This window comes from Leuresthes tenuis, unplaced genomic scaffold (assembly GCF_036924035.1).
Source record: "Leuresthes tenuis unplaced genomic scaffold, fLeuTen1.0.hap1 SCAF_12, whole genome shotgun sequence".
Lineage (NCBI taxonomy): Eukaryota > Metazoa > Chordata > Actinopteri > Atheriniformes > Atherinopsidae > Leuresthes > Leuresthes tenuis.
In genome coordinates this window covers 31,238,806-31,252,152 of record NW_027325366.1, presented here as the reverse complement: position 1 = coordinate 31,252,152, position 13,347 = coordinate 31,238,806, and the positions used below count along the sequence as shown (strand labels likewise).

Sequence of the window (13,347 nt, the reverse complement as noted above, 5' to 3'; positions counted from 1 at the left end):
AGTTGCCTCTTGTTTGGGATCCTTGTTTTGATCGTTTCGTGGCTCTGATTTGACCCGCTGTGGAAGCTTCCTTCAAATCACACAAATTGCAGTTTGCTTGTGCACCTATTTATGCAAAAGCACTGGTGAACGAAGCAGAAGTAGAGAGCTCGTCCTTCCACTTATTCTGCTCAAACTTAAAAAGAAGCCAAAGGAAAATGCAGAAGAAAAGCAGCTGGTTCTACCAGCAAAACCTTAGTTTGTGGTTACGTAAAAGTGGAAGTGGTTAGTGTAGGATGGATTATATAAAAGATGTCAGACCTTGGATGGAGACCTTCGGATGTTCTTTCTTTGTGCACTCTGGTTGGGTCAGAGGGTCGAACAAAGGCGGGGTCGGGGTTGTTGGGACAGCAGAGCTCTGCGTGAAAACAGCTGGGAGGAGAAGGAGCAGGAGGAGGCCAGCCATGAACGAGGGGGTGAAGTCCTGCGAGGACACTGTCATGGTGATGACCTCTCCTCTAACTACCAAGGTGGGCCTCTGGGAAAAAGCTGGAGAAGAGAAGAGAAAACTTCAGCACTTCAATGCAACATTTTTACACCTGGCTTCAAAGAAAAAGAAGCACTTCTAAATCATTTTTTCACCGTCAAACTTTCAATTCCTCCAGGCTTCCTGCTCTGAATCCAACACAGGAGAACAGGAAGAAAGGGGGGGAAAGCAGATGCAAAGGAGGTGCAAATTTGGGTTGATTCACTGTGGGATGAAAAAAATGAATGTTGGATAACTGGAGAGTGGCTGAAAAGACCAGATAAAAAGCCGAGTAAACTGGAATATTCAAGGCAAAAGCAAAGAAAACGAAGACCGAAGGACACAAACTGGAAAAACTGCCTCGAATAAACTTCAGCAATGAGGCATATCAAAGAAGTACCCAACCTCTGACCTGGTGATAACTGTTTGAAATTAAACTGAGAAAGTTAATTTAATGGCTGATTAAAATTGGAAAATTGAAAGGACGACTGTTCAGTGAAGTTTGCACAGCGTCACTGAAGCAGACATGAGCTCACTTAAAATTTGTGGTGCTTAAAAAATGTTTGATTCCTGACAATTTCACTGCATGAGTGATACATCTCAGTACATAAATGATTTCCCATAATTCCCCTCCTTCGGTATTCAAATGTTATGCCAGCAGACTGAGGAAGAGACACACAGATGCACCTTAAAAGCACTCACACTCCCTCACTCTGGCTTCCTGAATAAATGTAATCTCCTCCAGTCATAACATATGAGTCTACTGTGCTGAGCTGAGACCAGCAGTTCATCATCTCCCATCCTGCACTCCTTACAGTGTTAGCTTAGTGAGGTGTAATGTCATTAAAGTAGATTAAAAACTGGGAGCATCAACTTTCTGCAGCCCTTTCGACTCCGTTACATCTCTGTGTGGCGTTTTATCACTGATGCGTCAATCAATAACAAATTATTAGCTTGGTTGAGTTGCAATTCAACCATATTGCCCTGCAATCAATTATCCCACTGAGTGCAGCTGGTAACCAATTAGACAAATGCTCACAGAGCTCATGCTTGTCATAAAACAAAAAAAGACAGGAGTCAACAGGCCACAGCTACTGCTGAAACAGGTGGAAGCACCAATGCACTCAGTTTCAGGCCATAAACAACCACATAAAGGTTCTGAGATTACATAACAGTTTCTGAGATGTCCGGGTTTCCATTTGCTTTTAAAATGCTCGAAATTTGTTGTTTTCTTCAGTCCTCCTCCTCTGCTCCAGAGCCAGAACAAGCATTCGAGCAAGGCATGAACCAGATGTACCAGTTGTTTCACACAGGACTTGTTCTGCAGGTCAAATTGCACATTTTGCATCCCGAGGTGGGAAAGTGTTGCATCGACAGAATATATCTGAAGCCATTACCACGATGGAGTCTGTGCACCATTTAAACCAAAAGGAAAAGCAGCGTCTACGCCAGCCTCATTCAAAACCCAGCAGAGTTGCTTCGAAGCCTTGCAGCAATGTGGTCTTACACTGATTAGTGAAGCCCGTAAATCTACTGAATATGTTGCATTCTGTGCATTAACCCACAGGTAAGTACTCATATATCATTTATCTTGTCAAGCAATAATTAAAACATTGATTCTCCTCAACATCCATCATCTCGAGCCTGCTCATGCAACAGGAGGACAGGGGGGGGGGGACACCAACTGAGACTGATGGTTTAGATCACATATGTCAAAGTCCGGTCCTCGAGGGCCGCTGTCCGGCAGGTTTTAGATGTTTCCCTGCTTCAACACACCTGATTCAGATTAAATGGATCTCTTCAAAAGATTGTTAAGTCCTGCAGAAACCAGCTAATGATGCATTGATCTGATTCAGCTGCGTTGAAGCAGGGAAACATCTAAAACCTGCCGGACAGCGGCCCTCGAGGACCAGAGTTTGACATCCCTGGTTTAGATGAAAGTCAGCTTTCAGTGTCATGATGGCCGCTCTGTTTTAACTGAGCAACTTCGCCTACTCTGGAGCGGTTTATGATCAGAGTTTCGGATAAAATCATCTAAAAAAAAGCGCCGTCGTGTCACTGATTCTTCCCTTAATGGTAAAGACATTTCAAATGTCAACAACATGCGTTAACAGTTTATATCTGACTGTGTCACAAGTCTAAAAGCACCAAATTAAAGTTGATTATACACCAGAGTGTCATAACTGGCGTATCGTTTGAAGCTTATCATGGGACAATGTCCAATGTGCCCAATCAAAAGCATCTTATCTCATCAAGTTAAAACTGTTTTCAGCCAGCTTCATCCTTTATCTTAACTGCAGCTTCTGGGGTTTTTCCATCTCCATTCATACAGCCTCTTAAGAGTGAAGTGTCAGATGGTCCAACTACGTTGAATTGAAGATGCATTTATGTGTGCACGTACAACTCTGAGTGAAGGTTAGTTTTTCTTGAACCAGCTGGTGCAAAAACAAATCTGGCTGGGTTGAACTTGCTTTGCAGTCCACCCCTCAGAGACTCTTACTTTATTTATTGCCCTCAGACCTGTGCTCTGTCATTGATTGGTGTCTGGGTACCTTTGGCCAAAGGTTGCAGCTGATAAACACTCCTAGAACAACAGAACAGGAAGACCGCTGGGAATTACAGGCTCCACATGGCTTTAGTGGAACGCCACACATAAGTGAGAGGGATTACTTTAGTAAGATTCTGAACATTTCTCTTTCTTTTTAGTGAATATTCTGTTAAATATGTCTTTAAGATTGTCATTCAGAGTCCAAACTATCAATAGCTCTTCCATCTTTGTTGAACTGAGGCAGGGAACTGCTTCAGCCAGCAGCTGAATGCCGCTCTTTCCAAGGTGATTTATCATCGAGGAGAGCAGGCGTCATTATCAGAGCATATCAAGTCGAGGCTGTAAAAACTGCTCCATGTCATTGTCACATCTGCATCGTCCCACCCCATCAGTTTGTGTGCAGCCTGAAGTGACCGAGACCCTGAACACAACACCGACTCATTCTGTTGCTCCTCCCACGTCTGATCAGATCCAGCAGATGCAGGAGAAGCACGTCGCTATTCAGAGATGGATTTAAGCCTTTTTCTCTTCGTTCTGATGGATGTTGGATCATTTTCTTTTCTTCTTTCAAAATAGAATAATTGTAAGCCTCTAACAGAAGGAATGAACATTTTCCCACTGCGAGACAGTGTGAGAAGACGCCAATGTGAGGGCGTCGGTTTTCAGTTGGGCACATTGTAATTATTCTTTTATGTGAGCTAATTGTCTTGTTTAAGTTGACACATGATCATTCACAGTTTCCCTGTTTTAAATGGACTTTCTCTGAAGTGATACTTCAACCACCGGCTGCTGAACTGTGCTCCTCAGAGGATCCCAGCAGACTAACCGTGCTTATAGATAACAGAATGACAGGAACAGGTTTAACCCAAAGGTTCACATGATCTCAGAAGCTCAACAGCATCGTTGTCCTCATATGAAATAAGAGCATCAGCCTCTTTTTGCTGATTCTCTGAGATTTACGCTGGTGAAGAGATTTTGTCGTTTAATTTCTCGATCTCTGCAATCTTTATACATATGAAAGATTTTCACTGCTGATGTTTTTCATCGTGGTCGTCCTGCTATTTAGAAGCTTTTCAGCATTTTATAATGAAATAAAACAGCACCCATACGTGCTTTGGTCATATGAAACTGCTTTTTTAAGGATGTTAAAACAAGCTTTTAAATTAGGACTGCAAAGTGGGACCAGATGCTCCCAATTTTAGCCCATTCACATGGTTTTTCTGTTTGTTAATTGATTTAAAACACTAACACGGATGTTTCTGGGACTGTTACAGGTGAAAATCTCCTTTTCTAAAGTCTGATTTTACATTTTTTTGGTCTCAGTAATTGAAAAATTGAAAAAGTAAGTTAATATTTACTTAAAAACGGTAACGAACAAGCAAATGTGCCCTAAACGAAAAGTGTACACACCATGTTTCATGTGTACTTGACATGTGAGGAACATGAAACATCCATGTAAGATGACATAATTAGGCTTCTGAAATTCCTTTTATCTTCATTACCTGCAGGAACGATGCCGACAGGTGTTTAATTTACATTTATACATCCAGTCCTGGAAGTCAAAGGCCGAGTCTGCGACTCATCTCGTTACTTTAGAAGCTCGACTGAGAGCCAGCGGTGTGTCACAGATCATGGCAGATAATCAGGATTCTTCAGTGGAAGAGGCGGCAGGATGAGGTTCGTGTGTGGATGTAAAACATTTCATGTCCCACACTCGAGCAAACCAAGATGCACACAAATATCTGCTCTGAAAACTGGCAAAATCCAGTCATGGACAGCTGGTCACACTCCATATTGGGTCACAGCATGTGGGCAGAACTGATGCATGCTGTGTGCCAACATCAGCTCCTGAGTGTGTGTGTGTGTGTGGACTCTCGTCTGCAAGTGAGTGCGTCTTTAAGACCACTCCAAAGACACCTGATGTAGTCCATCCAATTTCCCTTCCTGCTGCGTGTAGGATTAGCAATAGTTTGTCAGTAAATCAGGACAATCTATACCTCTGAGGAAGCTGCCTCTGCACACAGACATGCTTTAAAAAGACTCTCTGAGCTTCTGTTTGCTCGTCATTAAGTCAGATACAGTGGGTCGATTAAAAGTACTTTATCTGCAAAGAACTTGCAGGGAACCTCTGTCGATTGAGCTAATAGATGTCCAGACACGTGCTTCTGTCAATATATTTGTGGTCAGTCAGGTGCAATATTTGAGATGTTAATGCTGTAGATTTAATGTTTGAACAGGAAGATTTATTTCTTTGGTTTAAGTAAAAATATCCACATTGTAGTTCTTCTAAATGTACACAGGAAGCATCATATATATATATATATATATATATATATATATTCTGTGTTTGTATTGCAGACAATGTGCAGTCTTTGTTAACCATTGTTTGCCATTACCTTTTGTTTGATTTGGTTAAAAAGACATTTGAGATTGACAAGATGGAGACATTTGATAAGAATACCTTTAGGTCATGTGGATTTATAAGCATGCTTCACCCCCTGCTTCACCCAACAACACATAGCAAATATAATGAGTTGCAGCAACAGTTACAATAGAATCTATGTACAAGTGCAATTAACTCCCCAGACTGCAAATCTTTTAAATGAACACTATGTTGTCGACTGATAAATGCAATTTGACCTGAAAGTTAAAACCCTGAAGCACTCACTGCAAAGGTGCACTGCACAGATATCTCACTGGGAACCGCTCGTAGTAAACAACCCGAAGCAATACCCACGACTCCGTTTATTCTCCCTGCAGCTGAGAATCAAAAGACTACATTACCTCTGTGTTCAGACATTTTTGGAAACGTCAACCTAGATAAACAAGTTGAGCCGTCTTTAAAGAAATATAAACTAATCCAGATGGCAGTCTGTAAATCTCAACCTTTCCAACGCAGGCTTCTCATAAGTCCCTGCCAATGCCAAGTTGTATCTATGGCAACAGAGCGACAAGTTGGTAGTCAAGCAGCGGGGAGCCAGGTCGAGTGCATTTCGGTTCAGACATCAACAGGCTCCTAAGGGGAGCTGGATGGCGGACTGCTCAATGATTCAACGCGGTAAGAGGAAGTGAAGTGGTTATATGCTGTATATGAAGTGGCTTCAGTGACTTATGCAACATACTTAGTGGCATTACTTTAAAGCAGCCATGAATTAAGAAGAAACTCATTAAGGTGGTATATAAAGTAGGTGCTTTTGGGACAAACAGGCCCTGGATTACAGCAACAAAGAGGTTTTTCCATTAAACAAACTCCTTTCTCGTCTTCAGTAACCTGAAACCATCTTGTCCAACGATGGCTCAACCTGACAACCTCTTTACCCTGACTTACTTCTAACAGACAGCAGGGAAAAGGGGTCTGGCAGGGCTCCATAACGGCCGTTTTAGTATTTGTTAAATCAGATCACAGACCTCTGGGCTAACATGGCCTGAAAACCTCGTCTTATCACTCTGTAGACCAGCACCGGTCCACTTTTCCTTTACTGCGCGTTTGCCTCTTAATTTCCACCAAGCTTGCAAGGAGGGTGTCTCTAATTACAAGTCTATGCTAACTCCCTTAGCAGAATCTCATCATAGTCTGTTACGACACTGATTAAATTGCTTCTGGTCAATTGGGAGGCGGTTTCCGCTTGCATACAAGAACAGCCGAGGAAGTCTATGTGACCAGAGGGGGAATGAAAAATGAATGTTTGTTGCTTTTAGACAAACCTGTCACACAGATAAAGTGTAATTGGGTAATCTCTGCAGCTTTTTACTTTTTCTTCGATCTGTTAGAAGTGATTAGACGTCACTGTTAAGCATCTATTAGCAGCATTTCAAGTTAAGCCCCTCCAGAGCTTTAAATGCATGAAAAAACGTGTTGCTTCCACAGAGCCTGCAGTGATCCTCTCAATGCTCATCATTAGCTGCTTTTATGGCACAGAAATAGCAATCCCTCTTCATCCAAAAGCTCAGAGGAATTCTCCTTTCCACCGAAATGAGCCACAACAAACAAAAATAACACACATTTCCTCAAAGAACCTAACCTAAGATCGATCCCTGCAAGTCCGGAGTTCACATCAAGCAGGTTTTTAACAGAATGAAAAGCAGCAGAGTTTATTTCACAGTTGTTATGTGATCTCATTCCCGTTTATGTTCAGTTAAATAAATGAAAAAAAACAGGGAAAGTATACGTGTCTAAGCATTTGTCTCCATTACAAATCAAACCAAGCACATATTGAGATAAGCAACAGAAGCATATTGCCACCACATTCTCATCCTATTCAGCTTCTCTTACTATTGCCCCTGGGGGGGGCTTGGTTCAGCCACAGCCACACTGACCGTCTCTAATTCAACACAATAGCTCAACCCCACCAATCTCTTTAATGCAGACGTTGTGATGGGGGGAGGTAGGCAGGGGCAACGGGGCCTCGTGAGTGTCTCAAGAAAACTGGACAAAACATGAAGACACACTCAAAAATGTGAAGTGAAGATGGCTATAGGGTGAGACAGAGGATCTATTCTATATATTCTTTTTTCACATGACAGGGTCATAGCAGGCGGCTCTTATTGGCTCGCTTTAGCAATGCCTGAGAAAGTGGGAACAGACAAAGGGAAGGAATTAGAGATGGCCAACTTCTGACTGGAGGAACTGTGTGTGTGTGAGCCTGTGCGTTCAGGTTGGACACTGCGTGACGGATGATGAAGTTGGGAGACGTTGTCTGGATTACGCTCCATATCAAATCGAGCCTGTTGTGGAATCGAAGTTTGAGGTGCCGAAGGAAAGGTGGTATCTGATATTCAATAGCTGTGGGACCGGCTCTGTGATGTGAGAGGAGAGACAACAGCAGGGCATCGGCGCACCGTGATATCAGACTTTCGCCACAGTTATCACGACCAAAGGAATCCAAAACAAAGATAACGAAAAACATAACAAAAACTTTGTCTCTTGTAAGTTTTGACAAACAAACTGCACTCAGAAGTGAGAGATGGAAACGGAGTGAGCCACCGTCACTAAGGTCGAACATCAACCATGTGAACACCAGATGATCTAAACCCAACATCTGCCATCACGACAATATTACCCGAAACAATCCCCACACACACTAAAATATTACCCAAAACAATCCCCACATACACTGAAATATTACCCGAAACAATCCCCACACACGCTAAAATATCACCCCAAACAATCCCCACGAATACTAAAATATTACCCGAAACAATCCCCACACACACTGAAATATTACCCGAAACAATCCCCACGAATACTAAAATATTAACTGAAACAATCCCCGCACACACTGAAATATTACCCGAAACAATCCCCACACACACTAAAATATTACCCGAAACAATCCCCACACATACTGAAATATTACCCGAAACAATCCCCACACACACTGAAATATTACCCGAAACAATCCCCACGAATACTAAAATATTACCCCAAACAATCCCGGCGCACACTAAAATATTACCCAAAACAATCCCCACACATACTAAAATATTACACGAAACAATCCCCACACATACTAAAACATTACCCAAAACAATCCCCACGAATACTAAAATATTACCTGAAACAATCCCCGCACACACTAAAATATTACACGAAACAATCCCCACACACACTAAAATATTACCCGAAACAATCCCCGCACACACTGAAATATTACCCGAAACAATCCCCACACACACTGAAATATTACCCGAAACAATCCCCACGAATACTAAAATATTACCCGAAACAATCCCCACGTACACTAAAATATTACCCGAAACAATCCCCGCACACACTGAAATATTACCCGAAACAATCCCCACACACACTGAAATATTACCCGAAACAATCCCCACGAATACTAAAATATTACCCGAAACAATCCCCAGGAATACTAAAGTATTACCCGAAACAATCCCCACGAATACTAAAATATTACCTGAAACAATCCCCGCACACACTGAAATATTACCCGAAACAATCCCCACACACACTAAAATATTACCTGAAACAATCCCCACACACACTGAAATATTACCCGAAACAATCCCCACGAATACTAAAGTATTACCCGAAACAATCCCCACACACACTAAAATATTACCTGAAACAATCCCCACACACACTAAAATATTACCTGAAACAATCCCCACACACACTGAAATATTACCCGAAACAATCCCCACGTACACTAAAATATTACCCAAAACAATCCCCACACATACTAAAATATTACCTGAAACAATCCCCACACACACTGAAATATTACCTGAAACAATCCCCACGAATACTAAAGTATTACCCGAAACAATCCCCACGAATACTAAAATATTACCTGAAACAATCCCCACGAATACTAAAATATTACCTGAAACAATCCCCACGAATACTAAAATATTACCCGAAACAATCCCCACGAACACTAAAATATTACCTGAAACAATCCCCACGAATACTAAAATATTACCCCAAACAATCCCCGCGCAGACTAAAACATTACCCAAAACAATCCCCACGAATACTAAAATATTACCTGAAACAATCCCCACGAATACTAAAATATTACCTGAAACAATCCCCACGAATACTAAAATATTACCTGAAACAATCCCCACGAATACTAAAATATTACCCGAAACAATCCCCACGAATACTAAAATATTACCCGAAACAATCCCTGCGCAGACTAAAATATTAACCAAAACAATCCCCACACATATTAAAATATTACCTGAAACAATCCCCACGAATACTAAAATATTACCCGAAACAATCCCTGCGCAGACTAAAATATTACCCGAAACAATCCCCACACATATTAAAATATTACCTGAAACAATCCCCACGAATACTAAAATATTACCTGAAACAATCCCCACGAATACTAAAATATTACCTGAAACAATCCCCACGAATACTAAAATATTACCTGAAACAATCCCCACGAATACTAAAATATTACCTGAAACAATCCCCACGAATACTAAAATATTACCTGAAACAATCCCCGCGCAGACTAAAATATTACCCGAAACAATCCTCACACACACTGAAATATTACCTGAAACAATCCCCACGAATACTAAAATATTACCCAAAACAATCCCCACGCAGACTAAAATATTAACCAAAACAATCCCCGCGCACACTGAAATATTACCCGAAACAATCCCCACACACACTAAAATATTACCCGAAACAATCCCCACGAATACTAAAATATTACCCGAAACAATCCCCACGAATACTAAAATATTACCCGAAACAATCCCCGCGCAGACTAAAATATTACCCGAAACAATCCCCACGTACGCTAAAATATTACCCGAAACAATCCCCACGTACGCTAAAATATTACCCGAAACAAGCCCCACGAATACTAAAATATTACCCGAAACAATCCCTGCGCAGACTAAAATATTACCCGAAACAATCCCCACACATATTAAAATATTACCTGAAACAATCCCCACGAATACTAAAATATTACCTGAAACAATCCCCACGAATACTAAAATATTACCTGAAACAATCCCCACGAATACTAAAATATTACCTGAAACAATCCCCGCGCAGACTAAAATATTACCCGAAACAATCCCAACGTACGCTAAAATATTACCCGAAACAATCCCCACGAATACTAAAATATTACCTGAAACAATCCCCACGAATACTAAAATATTACCCGAAACAATCCCCACGAATACTAAAATATTACCTGAAACAATCCCCACGAATACTAAAATATTACCTGAAACAATCCCCACGAATACTAAAATATTACCCGAAACAATCCCCACGAATACTAAAATATTACCCGAAACAATCCCCACGAATACTAAAATATTACCCGAAACAATCCCCACGAATACTAAAATATTACCTGAAACAATCCCCACGAATACTAAAATATTACCCGAAACAATCCCCACGAATACTAAAATATTACCCGAAACAATCCCCGCGCAGACTAAAATATTACCCGAAACAATCCCCACGAATATTAAAATATTACCCGAAACAATCCCCGCGCAGACTAAAATATTACCTGAAACAATCCCCACGAATACTAAAATATTACCCAAAACAATCCCCGCGCAGACTAAAATATTACCCGAAACAATCCCCGCGCAGACTAAAATATTACCCGAAACAATCCCCGCGCACGCTAAAATCCATCTTTTATTCCCGTTTGTGATCATAAACATGCACAAAGCTCCTGGAGTACGTTTGATTATGCTGAATACGCTTGTTCAGTAGGTTTTAAAGAGTCTTTAGTGTATTATTTTATTTCTTACTCAGTTTTTATCTTTAATATGAGTCCCCTGGATACAAAATCCCACCTGAAAGCATCATATTTTGTATGTAATTCAGTCACAAACAATTCCTTCACACGAGATTTTTCACAGGGTGTTAATCTCAGAGGAATATCAGTCATATCGATAAAGATTTGTACCAAATACGCGATAACTTCTGTCAAGAGGTTCACAAATAAAGTCCTACATCCCACAAACCGTGCATGGATTTTTGGACATTAATAAATTAAATCAGACTTCTGGCTCTATTTAAAAATCTATTATGTTCACAGCTCCCCGACTTTTGGTATTTTGCAAGTATTTATTGAGCATAAATGTTAACACTTTGATTAATATACGTAAAATAAAACTATACCTTCAGCACAACACTCAAATGAATTCTGGCAGGTGTGAGCCGCTTTAATATGTAACGACAACCAATATCAGCTCATTGGCTCATTCTTGCAACACCTTTTTCATCTGACCGGTCGGATTTCACCTCTGACGGGAAGCAACAGACAGATCTTTCTTCTGATTAAACGACTGATCAAAGCGTTTTCTGCCCTCTTTCAAACCTGGCCAGAGAGTTTAAAACACAAATCTATAGAAATAACAGCAATATCAGTGGTAGAAAGAAATAATTGGGCCCTGGAGCATAAGAAAAGCAACAGAAAGAGCTTCAAAACGCATGTCAACACGTATGGGAGTGTTTTAGTTGCAAAGCTTTTAAAAAACATTGTGATATGTTCTATTTCACACTGTTTCATAACCTAAAGAAGAGCAGGCGTGCAACGGTACACGTAACCCACGGTACAGGACGTTTTTTGGGCCACGGTTTCGGTTCATTTTCGGTACGCATTTTGTGCGTAAAGAGTTTTTTTTCTCCCGAAATTCTCTCTTTATTTTGCTTGTTAGCAAAACTGTAAACACACCAGTATCACTGGTGTACTGAATAATTTAACACTTTTCTTTCAAGTTAACAGTTACTAAACACAACTTTCAAATGGTAAAATTAAAATTCTGACTCGGAGCTCAGAAATCCCGACATTTGTGTACAACCTGAACGCACCACTAGTCTCAGCACACAAACGCCGCCCTCTCAATGCACGCTGCAGTGTGAATTAGTCTAACTAACGGAACATTACTCCGCTGTTAGACTCTGTTAGCACAGCCGTCCAGACCAGAGACCTGAGACCAGTCCCCACTGGAGGCTGGTGGCCCACCAGGCCACCGGGAAATGTCCTGGTGCTCCCGATGGCTCATCCACTGCTGCTCTCAACTCCTCTGCTAGTGCTGTCCATGCTTGTTTTCTTTCTTCCGCTTCCGTGTGCGAGCTGATTCACGCTCATTAACTCGTGTCTCGCGGGGAGGACTTGTCACCTGTCTGGACAGGCACACACATCAGCGCAAAATGAATTGCACGACCGAAAACCCGCGGTCCATAAGTGGACCGAACGGTTCAATATTTTACCGAGTACCGCTGCATCCCTCAAGAAGGCATCTTAAATGTTAATTTGCTCATCTCAGACTCCTTATGAGAAGGTTTCCAGGTCCGACCTGAAATAGCTGTTGCGACTTTTGGAGAAAAGCGACTGCATGTGCAGCTTTGTGGCTTTATTTGAAGGCTCTAACCAGTCGATGCATTTAACACAGAGTTAGGAGTAGATACGGAACACTTTATGATCACATGCATTTAAGCATTTTTCACACATTAATGAGCAAATTTATGTCCTTGAATTAATCAGAGAGCAATGATTTGCAATTTGTTCCATTAAATGAATAAATAGTGCCCTTGATTTTCTAAATGATGTTCTCACATTACATAATTTGCTCTCAAATTAGGCTAACAGCAGTAAGTTACTGTTGAAATGATCAATGAAAGAGAAGCAGATGGAGTGTCAGCAGCTAACAGCTGCGTTTCAAAGGTTGAGGCATCTTTAAACTGCTGAAATTACTCAAAATAAGTGTCTATTTGAACATGCTTTTGTATTTGGCTGAACAATCACAGAAATGTAGG

At 41.1% G+C, this 13,347-nt stretch overlaps 1 protein-coding gene across 6 annotated transcripts in view; it reads right to left on the bottom strand.

Annotated features, from left to right (window-relative positions):
• The window catches only part of sema5ba (sema domain, seven thrombospondin repeats (type 1 and type 1-like), transmembrane domain (TM) and short cytoplasmic domain, (semaphorin) 5Ba), a 172,020-nt gene that overhangs the window by 101,294 nt on the left and 57,379 nt on the right, over positions 1 to 13,347 (bottom strand). For all 6 annotated transcript variants that reach the window (XM_072397550.1, XM_072397553.1, XM_072397552.1 and 3 more), the window contains exon 3: positions 301 to 528. In XM_072397550.1, coding sequence (XP_072253651.1) covers positions 301 to 481 — 181 coding nt within the window. In that variant the 5' untranslated portion in view covers positions 482 to 528. The remainder of the gene's footprint in view (positions 1 to 300; positions 529 to 13,347) is intronic.